Raw genomic sequence first — 26,701 nt, 5'->3', positions numbered from 1 at the left:
TAGATTCTCCAAGCTTAAAAAGTGATAAAATGGAGAGTGATAAACAGCCAGCCAATCAGCTCCTACCTGCCATGTCACAGGCTGTGTTTGAAAAATGTCAGACAGGAGCTGATTGGCTGGCTGTTTATCACTCTCCATTTTATCACTTTTGAAGCTTAGAGAATCTGGCCCCTAGTGAGTAAAATAGCAATATTTGCGGACGACACAAACTTGATTAAGGAAATTAACTCAGGAGAGGATGCGGAAACACTACAAGTGACTTAAATAAACTAGATTGGTGGGCGTAAAGGTGCTAAATGCAGTTTAACGTTGAAAAATGTAAAGTAATTCATTATGGGAACAAAAATGCACAAGCTACTTATTGGCTAAATGGAGTTATTATAGGAAATGCTGCTGTAGAGAAGGACTTGGGGGCAGGGGCGGATTGGCCCACTGGGAAACCGGGCCAATTCCCGGTGGGCTGGTCAAGATTTTCACCTGCCTGGGCTGACGACCATGCTGCCAGGGCCAGTGCCAGAGCCGAATTTCCCATTAGGCACGTGAGGCACCGGCCTAGGGGCGGCACATGTTTGGGGGCGGCACTTGGATGCCTGTGATAGTACTGTCAGCCCAAAATGTACCAATAACTGCAAAATATCCACTATACTGTACTATATTCCATCTTAAATAGAGTGTAAATGGATAGGACATGCAGATACTGCCCCTATAAACTGTCCTACTTAGTAAACATTATTGTTGTGCTTAGGGGCGCCCTCCTCCCTAAATCCGCCCCTGGCCAGTGCTATCAGTGCCAGTGCTGGCGTCATCCTATATGCAGCGGCTGCCCTTCTATGTGACCAGGCTGCGGCCGCAAGCAGACTTCAGCGTGGCGGTGAGGCGGACTGAAGCGGCTGCAGCGTGGAACCTGGTAAGTAACCCCCCCGGCAGTAGTTTTAACACCCGACCTCCCCACCGCCCCCCCCCCCCACCCCGGGAGTAGCATTAATATCCGACCCCCCCCCTAGGCTCCTTCAAGGTTGTTCTTGCCCCGGATTTGGATACCAATCCGCCCCTGCTTGGGGGTCATCACACTGGTTAATTGGGTAATAGTGCACACTGCTCAAGTGCCGCAGCAAAAGCAAACCGGACACTGGCATGCATTAAAAGGGGTATGGATTCAAGGGATGCCAATGTGATAGTGCCTCTTTACACACTTGGAATACTGTGTTCAGTTCTGGGCACCGCACCTTAAAAAGGACATAAATGAATTGGAACAGGTACAGAGAAGGGCGACTAAGCTAGTAAAAGGTCTGGAATCACTAGAATACAAGGATAGGTTATACCAGGCTGAATATGTTCTCACTGGAGAAACGGAGGCTGAGAGGTGATATTATTAGTATGTTCACATACAGGATTAAGAATCACATAGAACTGGGAGATGATTGGTCAGTAACAGGCCTACACTTAGGACACGTGGGCATGTAGTGAGGCTCGGGGAAAATAAATTCCGTACTGAATTAACAAAAGGATTCTTCACCATTAGAGCAGTAACATTCTGGAACTCTTGTTGTAAGTGACCACTTATTACCTAGTCCAGCACTAGGACAGACTAATAGATCCAAACATGTTCCCTTTGGATCATAGGTGGGAAGTATTGCCACATGAGACTGGAGGGTGCGAGGATCAGGATAAATCTGGGGAAATATTACTTCACACAAAGGGGAGTGGACATGGGGAATGACCGGTGGAACGCCGTCCCCACCATCCTCTCCTCCAGCCTTCCCACAACAGACAAGGCAGCCCACTCCCTCATCCTATCCTCTCCCACTCCACCTGCTCCACCCCTTCTTCTCGCCCCTCCTCCGCTCCCTCTACCACACTACTCTACCCTTGCTCATGCCTTCAGCCTATCACTCTCTACTGGCATCTTACCTCACCATTCAAACATGCTCTGGTCTCCCCTATTCTTAAAAAAAATACCTTTGCCCCTACCTCACCCACTAGATACTACCTGATCTTTTTCTTCCCTTTGCCCCCATACTACACGAGCAGCTGGTTTACAGCCATCTCACCAGCTACCTCTATGATAATGGCTTTCACTCACTGAGACCGCCCTGCTCAGAGCCACCAATGCCCTGCTCTCAGCCAAGTCCAGTGGTCGCTGCTCTCTGCTTATCCTGCTAGAACTTTCTGCTGCCCTTGACATTGAATCCTCCTCTCCTCCTCCACACCCTCCGTATTATTGGACTCTTTGGCATTGTTCTCGGGCGGTTCACCTATAGCATTGATAACCGCTCCTTCTCGGTGTCACATGATGTCAGCACACACCCCCCATGTTGCCTATCTCATCCTGGATATAAGTCAGTATACTGTAGACGGACTTTTATCCAAGAATGGAGAAAAAATGATTTGATGATGATGATGAGTGTTTTGTAGATGTGCGTTTGGCTGGCGGCGTTTACCTGCTTGTTAGGCAGCGAATATATGCTGCCTAGCGGACAGGTCTGAATAAGGCCCCTAGTCCCGGAGATATATTTGCTCTCTGGAAGGAAATCTATTGTCGTTTAACCCCAGTAATTAATGTGTGAGCATTGTTTTTGGGCACTTATTAATTCTCATACTTGACACAGACCAGGATTAACCCCCTGCAATGGCTAATACTGTGTACAGTGCTGGTTGTGGTGCCCATGTCTGCCCTGCACCCGAATGGAGAAATCCATGATTTGCTGTAAGCGAGTCCTGAGCCAGGTTCATATCCAGCTGTTACAGGTGCAGATAGCAGCAGTTATCACTTCTGTCATACAGTAATCTACGTCCCTCCTCCCCCTCCCTCATATTCCTCATATCTTCCCTCACACTCACTCTCTCTGCAGACCTCTCTCCACATACTGTACAGACACATACAGTACTGTAGTATATCATCTGCTTCCCCTCTCAGGCTGTGACATGAGTTTCCTCAGGAGCGGGGTCTCCCTTGGGGCGAGTGTCCTAGGCACCAGAGTCACCCCTTTATGCTTGCACCCTCTCAGCTGCACTCTTATGTCCTCCTTCAGGTCTTATTCTGGAACACATCTGGCAGAACTTAAACATAATAGCGCTTACAACATATATGACAATGGGACACAGGACCGTGTCCTGACGCTGGAGTCCATGAATCCCTGGGTCAAGAAGGTGGAGTACGCTGTGCGCGGCCCCATTGTCACCAGGGCGGTGGAGCTGGAGAAGGAGCTGCAGCAGGTAAGTGCGTCCCCTAAGTACATACCAGACATACTGCAATACGTGTGCGGCGCTGTCTGTAACTGAGATATAGATCCTGTGTGTCCTGCGGTCACCCCCATATACATGTGCTGCGCTGTCTGTAACTGAGATATAGATCCTGAGTCCTGCGGTCACCCCCTTATACATGTGCGGCGCTGTCTGTAACTGAGATATAGATCCGGCGTCCTGCGGTCACCCCCTTATACATGTGCGGCGCTGTCTGTTACTGAGATATAGATCCGGCGTCCTGCGGTCACCCCCTTATACATGTGCGGCGCTGTCTGTAACTGAGATATAGATACTGTGTGTCCTGCGGTCACCCCCACATACATGTGCGGCGCTGTCTGTAACTGAGATATAGATACTGTGTGTCCTGCGGTCACCCCCATATACATGTGCAGCGCTGTCTGTAACTGAGATATAGATACTGTGTGCCCTGTGGTCACCCCCATATACATGTGCAGCACTGTCTGTAACTGAGATATAGATGCTCTGTGTGTCCTGTGGTCACCCCCATATACATGTGCGGCGCTGTCTGTAACTGAGATATAGATGCTGTGTGTCCTGTGGTCACCCCCATATACATGTGCGGTGCTGTCTGTAACTGAGATATAGATCCTGTGTGTCCTGTGGTCACCCCCATATACATGTGCGGCGCTGTCTGTAACTGAGATATAGATGCTCTGCGTGTCCTGTGGTCACCCCCATATACATGTGCAGCGCTGTCTGTAACTGAGATATAGATGCTCTGTGTGTCCTGTGGTCACCCCCATATACATATGCAGCACTGTCTGTAACTGAGATATAGGTCCTGTGTGTCCTGTGGTCACCCCCATATACATGTGCAGCGCTGTCTGTAACTGAGATATAGGTCCTGTGTGTCCTGTGGTCACCCCCATATACATGTGCAGTGCTGTCTGTAACTGAGATATAGATCCTGTGTGTCCTGTGGTCACCCCCATATACATGTGCGGCGCTGTCTGTAACTGAGATATAGGTCCTGTGTGTCCTGTGGTCACCCCCATATACATGTGCAGCGCTGTCTGTAACTGAGATATAGATCCTGCGGTCACCCCCATATACATGTGCAGCACTGTCTGTAACTGATATATAGATACTGTGTGTCCTGCGGTCACCCCCATATACATGTGCAGCGCTGTCTGTAACTGAGATATAGATGCTCTGTGTGTCCTATGGTCACCCCCATATACATGTGCAGCGCTGTCTGTAACTGAGATATATATCCTGTGTGTCCTGCGGTCACCCCCATATACATGTGCGGCGCTGTCTGTAACTGAGATATAGATCCTGTGTGTCCTGTGGTCACCCCCATATACATGTGCAGCACTGTCTGTAACTGAGATATAGATCCTGTGTGTCCGGCAGTCACCCCCATATACATGTGCAGCGCTGTCTGTAACTGAGATATAGATCCTGTATGTCCGGCGGTCACCCCCATATACATGTGCAGCGCTGTCTGTAACTGAGATATAGATACTGTGTGTCCTGCGGTCACCCCCATATACATGCGCAGCGCTGTCTGTAACTGAGATATAGATCCTGTGTGTCCTGCGGTCACCCCCATATACATGTGCAGCACTGTCTGTAACTGAGATATAGATCCTGTGTGTCCTGTGGTCACCCCCATATACATGTGCGGCGCTGTCTGTAACTGAGATATAGATCCTGCGGTCACCCCCATATACATGTGCAGCGCTGTCTGTAACTGAGATATAGATCCTGTGTCCTGCGGTCACCCCCATATACATGTGCAGCGCTGTCTGTAACTGAGATATAGATGCTCTGTGTGTCCTGCGGTCACCCCCATATACATGTGCAGCGCTGTCTGTAACTGAGATATAGATCCTGCGTCCTGCGGTCACCCACATATACATGTGCGGCGCTGTCTGTAACTGAGATATAGAGGCTCTGTGTGTCCTGCGGTCACCCCCATATACATGTGCGGCGCTGTCTGTAACTGAGATATAGATGCTCTGTGTGTCCTGAGGTCACCCCCATATACATGTGCAGCGCTGTCTGTAACTGAGATATAGATCCTGTGTGTCCTGTGGTCACCCTCATGTACATGTGCAGCGCTGTCTGTAACTGAGATATAGATCCTGTGTGTCCTGCGATCACCCCATATACATGTGCAGCGCTGTCTGTAACTGAGATATAGATCCTGTGTGTCCTGCGGTCACCCCCATATACATGTGCGGCGCTGTCTGTAACTGAGATCTAGATCCTGTGTGTCCTGTGGTCACCCCCATATACATGTGCGGCGCTGTCTGTAACTGATATATAGATCCTGTGTGTCCTGTGGTCACCCCCATATACATGTGCGGCGCTGTCTGTAACTGAGATCTAGATCCTGTGTGTCCTGCGGTCACCCCCATATACATGTGCAGCGCTGTCTGTAACTGAGATATAGATCCTGTGTGTCCTGTGGTCACCCCCATATACATGTGCAGCGCTGTCTGTAACTGAGATATAGATCCTGCGTCCTGCGGTCACCCCCATATACATGTGCAGCGCTGTCTGTAACTGAGATATAGATCCTGCGTCCTGCGGTCACCCCCATATACATGTGCAGCGCTGTCTGTAACTGAGATATAGATCCTGTGTGTCCTGCGGTCACCCCCATATACATGTGCGGCGCTGTCTGTAACTGAGATCTAGATCCTGACAAAACTCAAAAAGTACTCCTAATCTGGCGCAAATATAAAGTGATAATTGAATAGCAAGCAGCTGGTTGAATTCAGGGGACCATCCACTTCCCCAATCCAGGAACCGTAAGACAAACAAAAATTGGGAATAGAACCAGCGCTGTGATAGATTCAATGGGAGGACTCTGTGGATATTGCAAACAGCATAGATCCTACTTTTCAGACATCCCAGTGATGTTATGCAGGTGCAGTAACTTGAGAAGCAGTTGGGATCAACAATGTCCCCTATCGACAGACACTTACTTCTAAGTTCTGACCCGCAGACACGTAACAGTTTCTTTGTTTCTTCTATAAATCCCCACGTCTGTACATAAGCAAATAAGTTTGTACCTACTTATTGTTACTGTCACGGGTGCACGTAACAGGTTCTTTAAGTACGGAGCCCCACTCCTCTGAAGGTAAAAAAGATTTATTCTCCAGGATCCAAACACACGGTAAGACAGGGGAAATGTACACGGGAGAAGGTGAAGTGAAGGCGGTGGCGAGGCGGGTGTCAGATGAACCGGTCAGCAGCGCTGCAGACGCTGGGGATTGTGACACCTTCCGTCTTCAGATATACGCCTCCGCCCTTCTTTCAATAGGGTGTCCACGGCCGCTGTCTGTTTCTGAAACCCAGGAAATTTGCTAAGAAAGCCGATTACGGCCGATCCCGTGTAAGAACTTGTTTGACTGTGATCTGTCCGAAAATATGAATGGAGAATACGGCTAATTACAAAGCTGCCATATTCTCTGGATTCTTATTTTCCGATGATGAAGTGATTCGTATTTTCATGTTTCATTTCAGCTAAATACAGACAAAGTTGAAGCATCGAACGGATCAGTCATACCTGTGCGCTACTTCTTTGTGTAAATAATAAAGAGATAATAAATAAAATGTGCTCCCTCTAACATAACCAGCCTCGGGCTCAGTTGAGACTATACTGGTTCAGAAATCAATGGGGAAAACTTTAATGGAGTCCCCTTGTATTTGTATAAACAGTGCAAGGCTCTTGGTCCGGTTCTTGTTCCCAATACAGGAATAGGGGTCCCCCGTATTTTAGAACCCAGCACCGGGCTCAAATTCCCAGTGGAGTCAATCCAAAGCTTTTTACAGAAGATCCCCCAACCAAAACAAGGTCATTGTGGCTGGTCAGCCTGGGCCAGGTCAATAAAAGGTTCACCCTCCCTCCAGTGGAACCCTGGCCTGGGCTGTAGCCTGGAGCTGTCCCTGCCACCCCTGGGCTTTAGTGTCTCAAGTGTAAATAATAGATATTGGGTTCTATACAGTGGTGTAACTACCGAGGGTACAGGGGGTGCAGCTGATATGTCTCTAGGGCCTGGCCAATGTTGCCCCTGCACCAAGTTACACACACACATTTCAGCCCACTACCTAAACCATCCCACTTGATGGCTATGCCACCGGTTCATCAACCCGACATTCTTACCTGTGCTGCAGTAACTATAGCTACGGCCCAGGCCTCCACAGCGATACACTAGCAGCGTGCAACGGCTCCTCCTCCTCTCTCAGTCTGCAGCACTGTGAGACACAGCCGCGAGCCGCTAGACATGCAGAGGCCCTGCTGTGCTGTGTGTCTGGCTACTGTAAAATGGTAGTGTAGCAGGCGGCTGAGTTAGAATATCATGCTACCCACCAAGCTCAATGAAGAGGACCCCCGGCCAGTCCTACTTCAGATTGACAGAAGGTGAGGACTGGAGCTCTGAAAATATTCAGGTTAAACCAAGCAGGAAGGAGGAACTGAGGCTTCACTCCACCAGCTTTCCCCTAATTCCCCAAGTCCACAACCAAGATATGGTGCACTGGACTGGGGGATACAAGTGTGTGTAACCCAAAACTCAGTTCATGGACCAGACCTCTGCTTCAGTAGCTGGCAGAGCGGAACTTGGAGACACTGGATACTGTACCCAGAACAGCCGGAGAACGGAATTAGTGCAGTAATTCTGTTGGTCACAAGATGAGAACGGTCATTTTAAGGCAAAAGGCAATATAAGCCCTTAAAAGGACCCTCTCCCATCGCTAGGACGCACAGCATACAGATGTTACAGCATTCAGATACAGGCAGTAGTACAACCTTACAGGAAGACAGGAACAAAGTAGGGTATTCATCTTCTGCCTTTCTTCATCTGGCCAGGGGGTAGTCTTTACTTTGTCATTTTCCCTTTCAGGTAACTCAATCTCGGTTGTCTCTCAGTCTTCCCGGAACAAAGCCTCTATTTTTTTTTTTGTTGCTTCTAGCATTTCCGGGTTATTGACCTTTTTACAATGGGACGAGTGGATCCAAGTCTCCTTCTCTGCGACCTTTACGGATGTGGTGCTGGTCAATAGGACTTGGTATGGTCCTTCCCACTGATATGAAAAGGGCCCTCTTTTCCTGTAATGAAGGAGGTTGGGGTCTGTTCTGGGTGCCACTGTAAGCTAGGATACTTAAAGTCAGTAATCTGTCTGCTTTCGCTTCTTTATGTTTCTTAATATTTCAGTCACGTTCTATGGCAGACTCCCTGAGGGCATCTACTGTCACGCCCCTCCAGTTTGAGAAGGATGTCTGCACCCTTGGTTTTAGGATTTCCCTAAGTCCTTCTACTAGCACAGAGACAACCATTTCCCTGTGGGATGCACTGTCCTCGATGTCAGGCATACCTGTAAACCTGCTCATGTCAGATAATGCTCTGCTGAAATATTCACCAGCGGATTCAGTGTCAGCTTGTCTAATACTGAAAACTTTATTGTACTCAATAACCGGTGGAAAATACACACTAAAAAAGCAAATATTTTCCTGGTTGTCTGCATCAGTTAAAGTTCTGTCATCTCCAACTTTGAAATCCTGTATGAATGTCCATGCATTAATGTGTGAGGGAAGGCAGGCTCTCAATATGACCCTCCAGTCTTTATTTGTTGGTTCATGTGAACTTTCCAAATCTTTGATGAACTTCTGACATGCCATTAGATTTTTCCTGGGGTCAGGGAAATCTTTTATCATTGACATTAAATCTGACCTCATCCATGGACAATGCATACCCACTTTCCTTACTTGAACCACCCCATCTTTGTCTGGCTTTCCATAAGGGACATGAAGGGTGCGAAGTGGGTTATGTACCTTCAATTTCCTGGCTTTCTATCACTGTCAAAGGGCTCGTTGTCTCTGTGCTATTTACTGTACCAACCCTACCTGCCCCTCCTGACATGTCACTGAAGTCCGCCATCTCAGCTGATTGGGACTCCACACTACTTTTGCTCGGATGAGCCTGTCCCTCATTCATGTTTATCGAGTAGGAGACGGCCAACGCCAGTAACACGTCTTCTTCATTATCGGATCCTGAAAAAGAGGTTAGTACCAGATAAAAGTTGGCATTATTATTACTTTTTACACTTGGCTGTGGTTCCCTTTTAATGGTAATTGCCCCCTTGGTAACATAAGGAGGGGGGGGGGGGTGCAGTTGCATTTGTAATGTTAACCGTACCTGCATTTCCCAAACATTTCTTTTCCCTCTGGGTCTGCCCCTCTTTTTGCCACAAATTCAAATAATTATTTACTTTCAATCTTTTCTTATTAGATGATATTTGGTAAATTTGATTCTTTAATGTACTTAGAAATTTCATCTCACTCTCTTTGGTCATGTTGACCCATTCATTCATATACTGAGTATACACCATACTTACTTTCCATAATGTATCCAGCAGATCCTTTGGGCAAATTTCCCAACTGATCCTTGCCTGCAACCGCCTCCTTTTGGGAATTTTTGTTTCCCATGGCTGGGTTATGTCTCTCTGGATACTTATGGTCTTATAGATGGCCCCTCCTGCCCAAAAGAATGCTACTTCTCCTGTCAAGGGACCGGTGGGAATCTACGGTCCCCCACTAAATGATTACCCCTTACAGCTGGTAATACACTCTCTGTCACTCCCTGAAGGACCCACCAGCCCACCTCAGCCAGTTAATGCCTTCAGTGGTGAATCTTTAACTATCTAATAGCTGAGCTGTTAATTGGTACTCAACAGTAGTGCATACTTGTGCTAAAGTTATGCGAATCAATAATGATTCGCTGTTAACCTTAGCGGCCTTGATATACTTTGTACACTTTTAAGGAAAACAAACACCTTTGCAGTTTTAGTTTAATTGGCCATGAAACCACCAGATCTGGACTTTCATAACCGATGCCTTCGGCGGCGAATCTTCGGTTATCTCCAACCGATGCTCTACCCTGGGTACCGTCGGTTGGGCTTCAGTTCTTTCCCATCGGTGGCAAATCTTTGACTGGCAGTCACTCAGTTCACTCAACCACTCACACAAGCAGTCACTTTCCTGGGTGGTAGTTTTGTCCCTGAACACTGCAGTAGAACTAATTCCCTTTAAATTTAGAATTAAATCTTAAAAGGTGTTTGAATTGTTTTGGAATAATATAATAAAATAATATATAATTAGGCAAATTGTGATTGTATTATTCTAAATTATATTATCAATAAGTAGTTCCCTTCTTGAACATACTCATTCACAACATTGATAATATAATTAGTAAAAGACCTGAACCGCTATTGCGTCCGTGCATAGGCCACAGTTATTACGTATAGGAGGCCTTAAATGCGCACACCCGTATAGGACGCACTGCGACTGTGATGCACGCGCTCACGGTACAGGCGTGCGCGCACACCCACTCAGTCGGTTGTGACTTGTATAAAGTGTCTTGTATAAAGTGTATAATGTATTTAAAATGTGTTGTGTGGCTTCTGTCTGACTTTAATGATGTAACATCATCTGTATGCTGTGCCTCCAAGCGATAGGAGAGGCCTCTTTTAAGGGCTTTTATTTGAGCAAATAAAATTTTTCTTGCCTCAAGACGACCGCTTTCATCTTGCGACCAACAGAATTACTGCAATAATTCCATTCTCCGGCTGTTCTGGGTACAGTATCCAGCATCTCAGAGTTCTGCTCTGCCAGCTACCGAAGCAGAGGTCTGGTCCGCTACCAGTGGGGAACCAACCGACGCCAGTTGGGGTTGTGTCAGCAGCGGGTCGATGCACACACTCCAGCAGGTAGTACTCAGGTGCCAGCATGTGGGCCTGAGGAAGTAACGTTGGTCCCAGGTGCCACTGGTGGTGGCAGCGATATCCCTGCCCACTGCATAGTGGGCAGAGTCAGTAACAGGCGGGTACTGACGGTAACAGGGAATCCCGTGAGACCAGGAACCGCCATCTGTGGACCCGAAGGGCGTAGCCAGAGCGCAAGGGCAGACATCCGGTCACAATGTATAATATAACACCTGGGATATTGGGGGAGGCGGCAGCTGTATAATGTATAATATAACACCTGGGATATTGGGGGAGGCGGCAGCTGTATAATGTATAATATAACACCTGGGATATTGGGGGAGGCGGCAGCTGTATAATGTATAATATAACACCTGGGATATTGGGGGAGGCAGCAGCTGTATAATATAATATAACACCTGGGATATTGGGGGAGGCGGCAGCTGTATAATGTATAATATAACAGCTGGGATATTGGGGGAGGTGGCAGCTGTATAATGTATAATATAACACCTGGGATATTGGGGGAGGCGGCAGCTGTATAATGTATAATATAACACCTGGGATATTGGGGGAGGCGGCAGCTGTATAATGTACAATATAACACCTGGGATATTGGGGGAGGCAGCAGCTGTATAATGTATAATATAACACCTGGGATATTGGGGGGGGGCGGCAGCTGTATAATGTATAATGTAACACCTGGGATATTGGGGGAGGCTCCAGCTGTATAATATAACACCTGGGATATTGGGGGATTGTATAATATAACACCTGGGATATTGGGGGAGGAGGCAGCTGTATAATATATAATATGACACCTGGGATATTGGGGGAGGCGGCAGCTGTATAATGTATAATATAACACCTGGGATATTGGGGGACAGTATAATATAACTGCTGGGATATTGGGGGACTGTATAATATACCACTGCCCACATTAATGACTGTTATCCTGGATTTCAGGGTGTAAAGAAACCGTTTACAGAGGTCATTAAAGCTAATATTGGAGATGCGCACGCCATGGGTCAGAAGCCAATCACCTTCCTGAGACAGGTGAGTCTGCAGTACACACAATACCCACCGGGGGCAGGCTTTCTTATTCCTTATTAAGGGTACAGTACATTGTCTTTCCTACTGATCTAGTGGTGGAGAGACAATCAATCATTCCATCGTCATTAGTCAGCTAGACAGCGGTGGAGGACATTGGACCCCCCTATATATATAGCGCTCTGTGATCCTCCATTCTGTATCCCCATAGCCCTTACATCTGGGACTGCACTACTGATACCCGCAGCCAGGGGTAGAACTTCCAGAAACAATGGAGGCTCCCACCGCGGGGCCCCTAGCCTTGACAGTGGAGCCAGGGCATTGATCAGTTTCAGTGTTGATTTTGCTGAATGTCACAGCCGCCTGCCTGTCAGCTCCTCCCTCTGCCTGTCAGCTCCTCCCTCTGCCCAACACATCCCTCTGGCCATCCACCTGCTAGCACCTTCTTCTGACAAGCCACCTGCTCTGTTTCCCACCCAACTGCTAGCACCTCCCTCTGCCCACCCATCCCACTGCCCACCCACCTGCTAGCGGGTTCTGCATCCCACCTGCTTGCCAGTGCCTATCTCTGCCCACCCACCTGCTAGCACCTCCCTCTGCTCACCCACCTGCTAGGGGGTTCTTCATTCCACCTGCTTGCCAGTGCTTAAATCTGTCCAATCACCTGCTAGCAGGTCCTGCATCCCACTTGCCTGTCAGCGCCTCCCTCTACCCACTGATCCCACTGTCCACCCACCTGCTAGCAGGTCCTGCATCCCACTTGCCTGTCAGCGCCTCCCTCTACCCACTGATCCCACTGTCCACTCACCTGCTAGCAGGTCCTGCATCCCACCTGCCAGCGCCTCCTGAATTCATACAGGTGTTCATCAGCGCTGTGACAGATGTGGAGAGCATCTGGCAGCTAGGGAGCGAGTAGCGCCGAACAGCACACAGTTCTTCATCCCCCTGCTGTCTGGGACAAGTGCGCTGGTTCGGAGGAGCAGCCTTTGTTTTATATAAATGTGTACAAATGTATCAATTTATTGAAAGTCCTAACGGAAATAACAATATCCTGGATCTCGTGATAAGCAACAATGGGGGCATTCTTACAAACAAAACCATAGGAGAGACATTGGATAATAGTGAACACATTTTATTAAAAATGTATCAAAGATATTTATATTTGAGAAACTAGGTCCTTGAATTTCATAAAAGCAAACGTTGGTAAGTCTGAGGAGTCCTTAAAGTATATAAACTGGAAGGAATTATTTAGAGGTATGGATACTACTGAACGGTGGCCAATTTTAAAAAAAAAATACTGCTGGAGGGCACTGATAAATGTATTCCTAGGGTGAATAAAAGAACAAATGTCACAAGGAAACCGATGTGGCTTAACAGCAAAGTCAAATGTGAAATAGCTAAAAAAATGGGCATGCAAAACGTTTAAACAAGATGGGACACCCGAATCATGTGCCGCATATAAAGGATGTAATAAGAAATGTAAAAATACAATCACTCAAGATGGCTAAATTAGAGACTGAACGTAAAATAGCCGCAGATAGCAAATCTAATCCCAAAAAATTCTACAGTTATATATAAACGAGAACCACTAAAAAATAAGCAGGGTACCCTGCTAATAGAAGGAAATGAGAAAGCGGAATTATTCAATGAATTTTTTGCTTCGGTATTTACAAGGGAAGAATCTTCAGAAGATCTCCCACAGATTAAATGCTCGGCTCTTGATTGCTCCCAAACTGTAGGTTTGAGTGAGGAAATAGGTTCCTTTCTCATCTTAGCGGCCACAGCTAACGCAAGTTATGTTAGCCGCTTTGAAAGTAGCATCTTCGTCCCCTCACAGGCTCGTTTCGCTTGCCACAACTTTACTATAGGTGAAAGATAGTGGCGTGGACACAGGGTGGTGTGGGTCACGCTATGTATGTTCCGTAGCGCAAGCTGTGGCCGCAAAGAGGAGGAAGTACTGGAAATCGTCAAAAATAGATTACAGAACCTAAATCATAAAAAATCTCCTGGCCCGGAAGAATTAAACCCTGGGATACTAAAAATAATTGAGTTCTGTCATAGCACTACCATTGTATCTAATATTCAAGAAATCAATAAACTAGGGGATGTACCAAGGGACTGGCGCATAGCTAACGTAGTACCAATATGGAAGAAAGGGAGCAAAACTAACCCTGAAAATTATACAACGGTCAGCCTTACATACATTGTGGGGAAAGACTCAGCATGGGTTCATCAAAAATAGATCATGTCAGACTCATTTAATTCACTTCAATGAGGAAGTCAGTAGGGGGCTGGACTTAGGGAATTCTGTTGATGTAATACTTCTTGATTTCGCTAAAGCTTTTGACACAGTGCCTCTTAAAAGGTTATTAATGAAACTAGGTAATTTAGGGTTAGGAGATAAAAGGCATACATTCCAGCTGGAGTCGCGCAAGGGATAAAATTGGGACTCATGTTGTTTAATATATTCATTAATGCTATAGGTAATGACATAGTGAATAAAATTGCAATATTTGCAGACGACAGGAAATTGAGTAAGGAGTTAACTCAGGAGAGGATGTGGATACACTACAAAGTGAATTAATTAAACTGAAAAGGTGGACGTAAAGGTGGAAAAGGCAGTTTAATATTGATAAATGTAAAATAATGCATAGTGGGGACAAAAGAGAACAAGCTACTTATAGGATAAATGGAGTTATAGGGAATTCTGCTGTAGAGAAGGACTTGGGGGTCATCATAGATGATAAATTGGGTAACAGTGCACACTGCTCAAGTGCAGCAGCAAAAGCAAACCGGGCACTGGCATGCATTAAAAGGGGCATGGATTCAAGGGATGCCAATGTGATAGTGCCTCTTCCTGTCACACATGTCCCCCAGTCACCCGCTAGCTCCATGTTACACCAGCCCACCCAGTCACCCGCTTTCTCCCTGTCAAACTGTCCCCCCAATCACCTATCTCCCTGTCACAGCTGTCCCCCCCGAAAGACACCCGCTATCTCCGTCACAGCTGCCCCCCCCCCAGTCACACTCTATCCCCCAGTCACCCACAAGTGTATTTTATGAATCTGACAGATTGGCATTGTTGGCGGGCATCAACATCTATCTTGCCTCTGGGCAAGTATGATGAAGTTACGCCACTGGCCTCAGCACTGATTGTGTTCCCCAGGTCACCGCCGTATGTTTGTACCCGGAGCTTCTAAATGACAACAAGTTCCCAGATGATGTGAAGCAGAGGGCAATACGAATCCTACAGGCATGTGGGGGCAAGAGCATCGGTGAGTCCATTATTCAATATTAGGGGATTTTGATAGGGTCACTGATAAAAAGGGCTTCAATGGGCCTTGTATGTGGCTGAATGGCTTAAGACTATTGCAGAGTGCAATCAGATAACCACAATTCGATGGACCAAACACCAAGGATGAACTTTAGATTTATACAGCATCAGTGAAAAAGTCCATCCATGGCGTTTGGTCGATAGTATTTTGGTAATCCAATGGCACTCTGCAATAGACCTTTAATATTGTTTTAGTGAATCCAGGCCATAGTGTGGTGAAACAGGGTCAGTTCCAGCAGAGAGTGTGCTAGATTTATTTGGTCACAACTGCCCAGTAAAGGGTTAAGGAGCCGTCCAGCCTCAGAGAATGGGTCTCTCAGGTGTGCTTGGGGAGGAGACGGGTGGGCTCTCATGCATACGGCTCCGGTCCAGGTTTTCAGACCTGCACAGCCACCTGTGGGAAGTGGGTTAATTGCAGTTGAAGGGAGAAAAACCTTACTATGTTTGCTGCTCAGGGCACTGATGCCTGGTAGGGGCCAGCTACTAGGCCTAAGTATTGCAGTGCCAGGGAATTGGACTGCCAGTGCCATGAGGCATGGATTGCGAGGAGTACTGCATGGATAAATATGTTGCTTTGATTGTCTATATGAAGCTTTATTTGGTGTAAAGTGGATTTGTGGCTTGTATGAGATTAAATACATGCACAAATACTGAAAGCTGCCTGCTGTGTCCTGTCTGTACTGTTATTATAGTATATTCTATATTAGTAATGTACAGGTCCCATACCTGGATTCCATACAGCTTACACGCTAATGCTGTGCAGACTACATACATGTTGGGATGGCTTGGTATGTGGTATGTGTGTACTGGAGCAATAACCTCTCTGTGCCCACTACAGGGTCTTACAGCGCCAGTCAGGGTATAGAGGTGATCCGCCAGGACGTAGCGAAGTACATAGAGCGGAGAGATGGCGGGATTCCTTCCAGTGCGGACAATATATATCTCTCCACCGGTGCCACTGACTCTATCTTTGTAAGTGATAATCTTGTAACCCTCTGTATCCATCTGCCGCTGTATACACGGACTAGGCCTGTCCACCATATACTCTTATCACATTGCTGAGCTGCTGTATCCCGATATCTCCCCAGGTTCCAACTCCTTCACAATAGACTGTTTTAGAAGCTCTGCAACCTATAAAATTCAAAATGTGCCCTGCTAGATCAGCCTACCCGTGCCGTGCCACACCTCACCAGTGCATCCTGCCACACACCACACAGGCATCACAGCAAGATCAGCCTACCCGTGCTGTGCCACACCTCACCAGTGTATCCTGCCACACACCACACAGGCATCACAGCAAGAACAGCCTACCCGTGCTGTGCCACACCTCACCAGTGTATCCTGCCACACACCACACAGGCATCACAGCTAGATCAGCCTACCCGTGCTGTGTCACACCTCACCAGTGTATCCTACCACACACCACACAGGCATCACAGCTAGATCAGCCTACCCGTGCTGTGTCACACCTCACCAGTGTATCCTGCCACACACCACACAGGCATCACAGCAAGAACAGCCTACCCGTGCTGTGCCACACCTCACCAGTGTATCCTGCCACACACCACACAGGCATCACAGCTAGATCAGCCTACCCGTGCTGTGTCACACCTCACCAGTGTATCCTGCCACACACCACACAGGCATCACAGCAAGAACAGCCTACCCGTGCTGTGCCACACCTCACCAGTGTATCCTGCCACACACCACACAGGCATCACAGCTAGATCAGCCTACCCGTGCTGTGTCACACCTCACCAGTGCATCCTACCACACACCACACAGGCATCACAGCTAGATCAGCCTACCCGTGCTGTGTCACACCTCACCAGTGTATCCTGCCACACACCACACAGGCATCACAGCAAGAACAGCCTACCCGTGCTGTGCCACACCTCACCAGTGTATCCTGCCACACACCACACAGGCATCACAGCTAGATCAGCCTACCCGTGCTGTGTCACACCTCACCAGTGTATCCTGCCACACACCACACAGGCATCACCGCTAGATCAGCCTACCCGTGCCGTGTCACACCTCACCAGTGCATCCTGCCACACACCACACAGGCATCACAGCTAGATCAGCCTACGCGTGCCGTGCCACACCTCACCAGTGCATCCTGCCACACACCACACAGGCATCACCGCTAGATCAGCCTACCCGTGCCGTGTCACACCTCACCAGTGCATCCTGCCACACACCACACAGGCATCACCGCTAGATCAGCCTACCCGTGCCGTGCCATACCTCACCAGTGCATCCTACCACACACCACACAGGCATCACCGCTAGATCAGCCTACCCGTGCCGTGTCACACCTCACCAGTGCATCCTGCCACACACCACACAGGCATCACCGCTAGATCAGCCTACCCGTGCCGTGCCATACCTCACCAGTGCATCCTACCACACACCACACAGGCATCACCGCTAGATCAGCCTACCCGTGCCGTGCCATACCTCACCAGTGCATCCTACCACACATCCCATGTGACATATATGTGATTAGTACCACAGAGCACAACTCTGCCAATAAGAACCACTGCTACATGTCGTAGGACGTATGCTTGCGCCAGACAGGAACAGATATCAGTGTCCAGGAGAATGCAGGTGGGCACAGGTGTTATCAGGGAGGATCTGTGACACCACCTCTGAGCCCGGTCAGCCTGTTTCTATCACAGTAGCTGAGTAAGTCCCGTCACACCTGAGACCATGGGAAGCCTCAGATGTAGGGCTAGGTGTATACAAAAACCAAGGAGCCCTTAGAGGATTCTGAGACACACACAGAGACTTAATGAAATGCAGAAGGCGTGACCAGGACAACGAGGTAGGAATAAAACAAAGCCTTTATTGAGGCACTTAAGTTGGTGAAAATGGCAGTTCGTAATGATACCTACTGTATGAATAGAATTTACACACAGGCAATCAATAAAGGACAGTCATTAATATATAAATCAAAACTCAGAGGTGGAGGAGATGTAAGACTTAACTGAAAGGAAAAGTCCTGCATAATGCCCCAGGAAGGGGCACTGGTACAAAGGTGTGGAGCCCTGGTGGATACTAGTTGAATACACTGTGACAATCAGACAGACAATCGATGGTGAAACAGAAGATTCGATCTCAGATGGACAATCGATAGTGAAGCTGAAGATTCAATGTCAGATGGACAATCGTTGAATAAATGATGAAGCATAAGAAGTCGTCACCATAGAAGATAATAGACGCTGGTCTCTTTAAGATGAATGGCTTAGCACAGGAGCTGGAATCCTGGAGAGCAGCAGCACACGTCCACCTGCAGTGAAGACAACTGAAGCACTGACAATTTGCCTCAGAGCTCCCAGTATACTTATCCCCACAGGTGGAAAGGGATTGGCTGAACAACTATGCTGGAGGCATGCTGGTCAGGATTGGCTAGAAAGGCTCAGATGACACCTGCAAGATGGCCGTGCCCAGATCAGGCTGTGGAGGGAAAGTCAGGAAGAGGTTCAAGTGTGCTTAAATAATATACAGTTAGGTGTGTAAAGAATAAAATAGAATAAATGTAAAAATTAATAATCTGATTGCCAGTCCATGGAACAGCCTTATTGACGTCCACCCATTTTAGGGAAAATAAAGGAACCAATTGTGTACATGACCCCATCACCCACTGATGGTATCTGTTCCACATACCGGGCCTCCGGTGTCCTCCTCTCACACGCTATGTATCACCACATACCGGGTCTCCGGTGTCCTCCCCTCACACGCTATGTATCATCACATCCCGGGTCTCCAATGTCTCCCCCTCACACGCTATGTATCACCATAAACCGGGTCTCCAATGTCTCCCCCTCACACGCTATGTATCACCACATACCAGGTCTCCGCTGTCTCCCCCTCACACGCTATGTATCACCAAATACCGGGTCTCCGCGGTCTCCCCATCACATGCTATGTATCACCACATACCGGGTCTCTGCTGTCTCCCCCTCACTCGCTATGTATCACCACATACCGGGTCTCCGCTGTCTCCCCCTCACACGCTATGTATCACCACATACCGGGTCTCCGCTGTCTCCCCCTCACACGCTATGTATCACCACATACCGGGTCTCCGCTGTCTCCCCATCACACGCTATGTATCACCACATACCGGGTCTCCGCTGTCTCCCCCTCACACGCTATGTATCACCACATACCGGGTCTCCGCTGTCTCCCCCTCACACGCTATGTATCACCACATACCGGGTCTCCGCTGTCTCCCCATCACTCGCTATGTATCACCACATACCGGGTCTCCGCTGTCTCCCCCTCACACGCTATGTATCACCACATACCGGGTCTCCGCTGTCTCCCCATCACACGCTATGTATCACCACATACCGGGTCTCCGCTGTCTCTCCCTCACACGCTATGTATCACCACATACCGGGTCTCCGCTGTCTCTCCCTCACACGCTATGTATCACCACATACCGGGTCTCCGCTGTCTCCCCCTCACACGCTATGTATCACCACATACCGGGTCTCTGCTGTCTCCCCCTCACTCGCTATGTATCACCACATACCGGGTCTCCGCTGTCTCCCCCTCACATGCTATGTATCACCACATACCGGGTCTCCGCTGTCTCCCCCTCACACGCTATGTATCACCACATACCGGGTCTCCGCTGTCTCCCATCACACGCTATGTATCACCACATACCGGGTCTCCGCTGTGTCCCCCTCACACGCTATGTATCACCACATACCGGGTCTCCGCTGTCTCCCCCTCACACGCTATGTATCACCACATACCGGGTCTCCGCTGTCTCCCCCTCACACGCTATGTATCACCACATACCGGGTCTCCGCTGTCTCCCTCTCACACGCTATGTATCACCACATACCGGGTCTCCGCTGTCTCCCCATCACACGCTATGTATCACCACATACCGGGTCTCCGCTGTCTCCCCATCACACGCTATGTATCACCACATACCGGGTCTCCGCTGTCTCCCCCTCACACGCTATGTATCACCACATACCGGGTCTCCGCTGTCTCCCCCTCACACGCTATGTATCACCACATACCAGGTCTCCGCTGTCTCCCTCTCACACGCTATGTATCACCACATACCGGGTCTCCGCTGTCTCCCCCTCACACGCTATGTATCACCACATACCGGGTCTACGCTGTCTCCCCCTCACACGCTATGTATCACCACATACCGGGTCTCCGCTGTCTCCCCCTCACACGCTATGTATCACCACATACCGGGTCTCCGCTGTCTCCCCCTCACACGCTATGTATCACCACATACCGGGTCTCCGCTGTCTCCCCCTCACACGCTATGTATCACCACATACCGGGTCTCCGCTGTCTCCCCCTCACACGCTATGTATCACCACATACCGGGTCTACGCTGTCTCTCCCTCACACGTTATGTATCACCACATACCGGGTCTCCGCTGTCTCCCCCTCACATGCTATGTATCACCACATACCGGGTCTCCGCTGTCTCCCCCTCACATGCTATGTATCACCACATACCGGGTCTCCGCTGTCTCCCCTCACACGCTATGTAACACCATATACCGGGTCTCCGCTGTCTCCCCCTCACACGCTATGTATCACCACATACCAGGTCTCCGCTGTCTCCCCCTCACACGCTATGTAACACCATATACCGGGTCTCCGCTGTCTCCCCCTCACACGCTATGTAACACCATATACCGGGTCTCCGCTGTCTCCCCCTCACACGCTATGTAACACCATATACCAGGTCTCCGCTGTCTCCCCCTGACACGCTATGTATCACCACATAGCGGGTCTCCGCTGTCTCCCCTCACACGCTATGTACAGTATCACCACATACCGGGTCTCCGCTGTCTCCCCATCACATGCTATGTATCACCACATACCGGGTCTCCGCTGTCTCCCCCTGACACGCTAAGTATCACCACATACCGGGTCTCCGCTGTCTCCCCCTCACATGCTATGTATCACCACATACCGGGTCTCCGCTGTCTCTCCCTCACACGCTAAATATCACCACATACCGGGTCTCCGATGTCTCCCCGTCACACGCTATGTATCACCACATACCGGGTCTCCGCTGTCTCCCCATCACATGCTATGTATCACCACATACCGGGTCTCCGCTGTCTCCCCCTCACACGCTAAATATCACCACATACCGGGTCTCCGATGTCTCCCCGTCACACGCTATGTATCACCACATACCGGGCCTCCGCTGTCTCTCCCTCACACGCTATGTATCACCACATACTGGGTCTCCGCTGTCTCCCTCTCACGCGCTATGTATCACAACATACCGGGTCTCCGCTGTCTCCCCCTCACACGCTATGTATCACCACATACCGGGTCTCTGCTGTCTCCCCCTCACACGCTATGTATCACCACATACCGGGTCTCCGCTGTCTCCCCCTCACACGCTATGTATCACCACATACCGGGTCTACGCTGTCTCCCCCTCACACGCTATGTATCACCACATACCGGGTCTCCGCTGTCTCCCCATCACACGATATGTATCACCACATACCGGGTCTCCGCTGTCTCCCCCTCACACGCTATGTATCACCACATACCAGGTCTCCGCTGTCTCCCCCTCACACGCTATGTATCACCACATACCGGGTCTCCGCTGTCTCCCCCTCACACGCTATGTATCACCACATACCGGGTCTACGCTGTCTCCCCCTCACACGCTATGTATCACCACATACCGGGTCTCCGCTGTCTCTCCCTCACACGCTATGTATCACCACATACCGGGTCTCCGCTGTCTCCCCCTCACATGCTATGTATCACCATATACCGGGTCTGCGCTGTCTCCCCCTCACACGCTATGTATCACCACATACCGGGTCTCCCCTGTCTCCCATCACACGCTATGTATCACCACATACCAGGTCTGCGCTGTCTCCCCCTCACACGCTATGTATCACCACATACCGGGTCTCCCCTGTCTCCCATCACACGCTATGTATCACCACATACCGGGTCTCCGCTGTCTCTCCATCACACGCTATGTATCACCACATACCGGGTCTCCGCTGTCTCCCCCTCACACGCTATGTATCACCACATACCGGGTCTCTGCTGTCTCCCCATTACACGCTATGTATCACCACATACCGGGGCTATGCTGTGTCCCCCTCACACGCTATGTATCACCACATACCAGGTCTCCAATGTCTCCCCTCACACGCTATGTATCACCACATACCGGGTCTCCGCTGTCTCCCCCTCACTCGCTATGTATCACCACATACCGGGTCTCCGCTGTCTCTCTCTCACACGCTATGTATTACCACATACCGGGTCTCTGCTGTCTCCCCCTCACACGCTATGTATCAACACATACCGGTTCTCCGCTGTCTCCCCATCACACGCTATGTATCACCACATTCCAGGTCTCCAATGTCTCCCCTCACATGCTATGTATCACCACATACTGGGTCTCCGCTGTCTCTCCCTCACAAGCTATGTATCACCACATACCGGGTCTCCGCTGTCTCTCCCTCACACGCTATGTATCACCACATACCGGGTCTCTGCTGTCTCCTCATCACACGCTATGTATCACCACATACCGGGTCTCCGATGTCTCCCCGTCACATGCTATGTCTCACCACATACCGGGTCTCCTCTGTCTCCCCCCTCACACGCTATTTATCACCACATACTGGGTCTCCGCTGTCTCTCCCTCACACGCTATGTACTTTTTCACCCACAGACCATGCTGAAGCTTCTAGTTTCTGGCCAGGGAAACTCACGCACTGGGGTCCTTATCCCCATCCCGCAGTACCCCCTGTACTCTGCGGCTCTGGCTGAGCTGGGTGCTGTGCAGGTGAATTACTATCTGGATGAGGAGAACTGCTGGGCGCTGGATATCAAGTCACTGAGGAGAGCGCTGGAGGAGGCCCGGACACACTGCAACCCCAAGGTCCTGTGCATCATCAACCCTGGAAACCCTACAGGTAACCCTTTCTTGAATGGCCTGTATGCTGGTGTGCCTCTTTCTCGTGCCCTCTATTTACTGTCACCCTGTATGCTGGTGTGTCTCTGCCTATGGACACCTCTTCCCCTCTGGAACCCTACTCCCTCAGCTCTTCCAGGCACTGTTCCACCTGGGACACTGCTTCCTCCTTGGGACTCTGCTCCATCCACTCTTCCAGGCACAGCGCCATCTGGGACACTCCATCCACCATGGGACTCTGCTCCCCGCTCTTCCAGGCACTGCTCCCCATGGGACACCTCTTCGACTCAGGAGCCCGACTCCCTCCATTCTTCCAGGCACTGCTCGCTGTGGGACTCTCGTTCCCCTCTGTGACACTACTCTCTTGACTCTTCCAGGCATTGCTCCCCCTGGGACACCTCTTCCCCTCTGGAACCCTACTTCCTCAGCTCTTCCAGGCACTGCTCCACCTGGAACACTCCTTCCCCTGTGGGACTCTGCTCCCTCAGCTCTTCCAGGCACTGCATCCCCTGGGATACAACTTCCCGCTTAGGACCCTGATTCCTCCGCTCTTCCAGGCACTGCTCCACCTTGGACACTCCATCACCCGTGGGATCCTACTCCCTCAGCTCTTCTAGGCTCTGCTCCATCTGGGACACTCCTTCACCCTTTGGACACTGCTCCCTCCGCTCTTCCAGGAACTGCTCTACCTGGGACGTTCCTTCCCCCATGGAACTCTGCTCCCTCAGCTCTTCCAAGCACTGCTCCCCCTGGGACACCACTTCCCCCTTGGGACTCTGCTCCCTCCGTTCTTCCAGGCAATTTGTCCCCCTGGGACACCTCTTCCCATTTGTAACCCTACTCCCTCAGCTCTTCCAGGCACTGCTACATCTGGGAAACTCCTTCCCCTGTGGGACTCTGCTCCCTCAGCTCTTCCAGGCACTGCTCCCCCTGGGACACAGCTTCCCCCTTGGGACTCTGCTCTCTCCGATCTTCCAGGCACTGTTCCAACTTGGACACTCCTTCCCACGTGGTCCTCTGCTCCCCCTGGGACACCTCTTCCCCTCTGGAACAATACTCCCTCAGCTCTTCCAGGCACTGCTCCCCCTGGGACACCACTTCCCCCTTAGGAATCTGCTCCCTCCACTCTTCCAGGCACTGCACCCTCTGGGGCTCTCATTCCCCTCCGTGACACTACTCTCTCCACTCTTCCAGGCACTGTTCCCCCTGGGACGGTCCTTCCACTCTGGTACACTGCCCTCCGCTGTTCCAGGCAATGCTCTCCTTGGGAAGCTTACCCCTCTTGGACTCTCCTCCCTCAGTTCTTCCAGGCACTGCTCTCCCTGGGACACTGCTTTCCCCGTGGGACTCAGCTCCCTCACCTCTTCCAAGCACTGCTCCCCCTGGGACACCACTTCCCCCTTGGGACTCTGCTCCTTCCACTCTTCCATGCCCTGCTCCATCTGGGGCAATCCATCCCCTGTGGGACTCTGCTCCCTCCAGTCTTCCAGGCACTGCTCCCCAGGGGACACCTCTTCCCCTCTGGAACCCTACTCCCTCTGCTCTTCCAGGCACTGCTCCCTGTGGGACTCTCATTCCCCTCTGTGACACAACAATCTCGACTCTTCCAGGCACTGTTCCCCCCTTCCACTCTGGTACACTGCCCTCAGCTGATCCAGGTAATGCTCCCCTTAGGAAACTTCATCCCTCTGGGACTCTGCTCCCTCAGCTCTTCCAGGCACTGCTCCCCCTGGGACACCGCTGCCCCCGTGGGACTCTGCTCCCTCAGCTCTTCCAGGCACTGCTCCTCCTGGGATGGTCCTTCCACTCTGGTACACTGCCCTCCGCTGTTCCAGGTAATGCTCTCCCTGGGAAGCTTCACCCCTCTGGGACTCTGCTCCCTCACCTCTTCCAGGCACTGTCCCCCTGGGACACCACTTCCCCCTTGGGACTCTGCTCCCTCCACTCTTCCACGCCCTGCTCCATCTGGTACACTCCATCCCCTGTGGAACTCTGCTCCCTCTACTCTTCCAGGCCCTGCTCCCCCTGGGACAACTCTTCCATTTTGGAACCCTACTCCCTCTACTCTTCCACGTACTGCTCCTTGTGGGACTCTCATTTCCCTCCGTGACACTACTCTCTCAACTCTTCCAGGCACTGTTCCCCCTGGGACAGTCCTTCCACTCTGGTACACTGCCCTCAGCTGTTCCAGGTAATACTCTCCTTGGGAAGCTTCACCCCTCAGGGAATCTGCTCCCTCAGCTCTTCCAGGCACTGCTCACCCTGGGACACCGCTTTCCCCGTGGGACTCTGCTCCCTCAGCTCTTCCAAGCACTGGTCCCCCTGGGACACTGCTTCCCCCTTGGGATTCTGCTCCCTCAGCTCTTCCAGGCACTGCTCCACCTGGGGCACTCCTTCCCCTGTGGGACTCTGCTCCCTCAGCTCTTCCAGGTACTGCTCCCCCAGGGACACTGCTTCCCCCTTGGGACTCTGCTCCCTCAGCTCTTCCAGGCACTGCTCCATCTGGGGAACTCCTTCCCCTGTGGGACTCTGCTCCCTCAGCACTTCCAGGCACTGCTCCCCCTGGGGCACAGCTTCCCCCTTGGGACTCTGCTCCCTCCGCTCTTCCTGGCACTGCTCCACCTGGGACACCGTTTCCCCCTTGCGACTCTGCTCCCTCCACTCTTCCAGGCCCTGCTCCATCTGGGACACTCCATCCCCTGTGGGATTCTGCTCCCTCCACTCTTCCAGGCACTGCTCCCCATGGGACACCTCTTCCCCTCTGGAACCCTACTCCCTCTGCTCTTCCAGGCACTGCTCCCTGTGGGACTCTTATTCCCTTCTGTGACACTACTCTCTCGACTCTTCAAGGCACTGTTCCCCCTGGGACGGTCCTTCCACTCTGGTACACTGCCATCAGCTGTTCCAGGTAATGCTCTCCTTGAGAAGCTTTGCCCCTCTGGAACTCTGCTCCTTCACCTCTTCCAGGCACTGCTCGCCCTGGCACACCGCTTCCCCCATGGGACTCTGATCCCTCAGCTCTTCCAAGCACTGCTCCCCCTGGGACACCAATTTCCCCTTGGGACTCTGCTCCCTCCACTCTTCCAGGCACTGCTGCCCCTGGGACACCTCTTCCACTCTGGAACCCTACTGCCTCCGCTCTTCCAGGCACTGCTCCTTGTGGGACTCTTATTCCCCTCTATGACACTACTCTCTCGACTCTTCCAGGCACTGTTCCCCCTGGGACGGTCCTTCCACTATGATACACTGCCCTCAGGTGTTCCAGGTAATGTTCTCCTTGGGAAGCTTCATTCTTCTGGGACTCTGCTCCCTCTGCTCTTCCTGGCACTGCTCCCCCTGGGACACCGCTTCCCCGTGGGACTCTGCTC

The 26,701-nt window shown here is 50.6% G+C and overlaps 1 protein-coding gene across 4 annotated transcripts in view; it reads left to right on the top strand.

Moving 5' to 3' along the window:
- LOC146005654 (alanine aminotransferase 2-like) overlaps positions 1-26,701 on the top strand; it is a 70,331-nt gene that overhangs the window by 31,493 nt on the left and 12,137 nt on the right. For 2 of the 4 annotated variants that reach the window (XM_083145054.1, XM_083145053.1), the window contains exons 2-6: positions 3,033-3,216; positions 11,950-12,039; positions 15,200-15,308; positions 16,206-16,339; positions 23,091-23,334. In XM_083145054.1, coding sequence (XP_083001180.1) covers positions 3,130-3,216; positions 11,950-12,039; positions 15,200-15,308; positions 16,206-16,339; positions 23,091-23,334 — 664 coding nt within the window. In that variant the 5' untranslated portion in view covers positions 3,033-3,129. Of the gene's footprint in view, positions 1-2,625; positions 2,749-2,773; positions 3,217-11,949; positions 12,040-15,199; positions 15,309-16,205; positions 16,340-23,090; positions 23,335-26,701 lie in introns of those variants that run through there. The other 2 variants (XM_083145055.1, XM_083145052.1) reach the window with 2 other exon arrangements.

Source organism: Crinia signifera, chromosome 5 (genome assembly GCF_055691185.1).
Source record: "Crinia signifera chromosome 5, ASM5569118v1, whole genome shotgun sequence".
Classification (NCBI taxonomy): domain Eukaryota; kingdom Metazoa; phylum Chordata; class Amphibia; order Anura; family Myobatrachidae; genus Crinia; species Crinia signifera.
The sequence above is the reverse complement of the archived record's forward strand: the minus strand, read 5'-3'. Positions and strand labels throughout refer to the sequence as shown.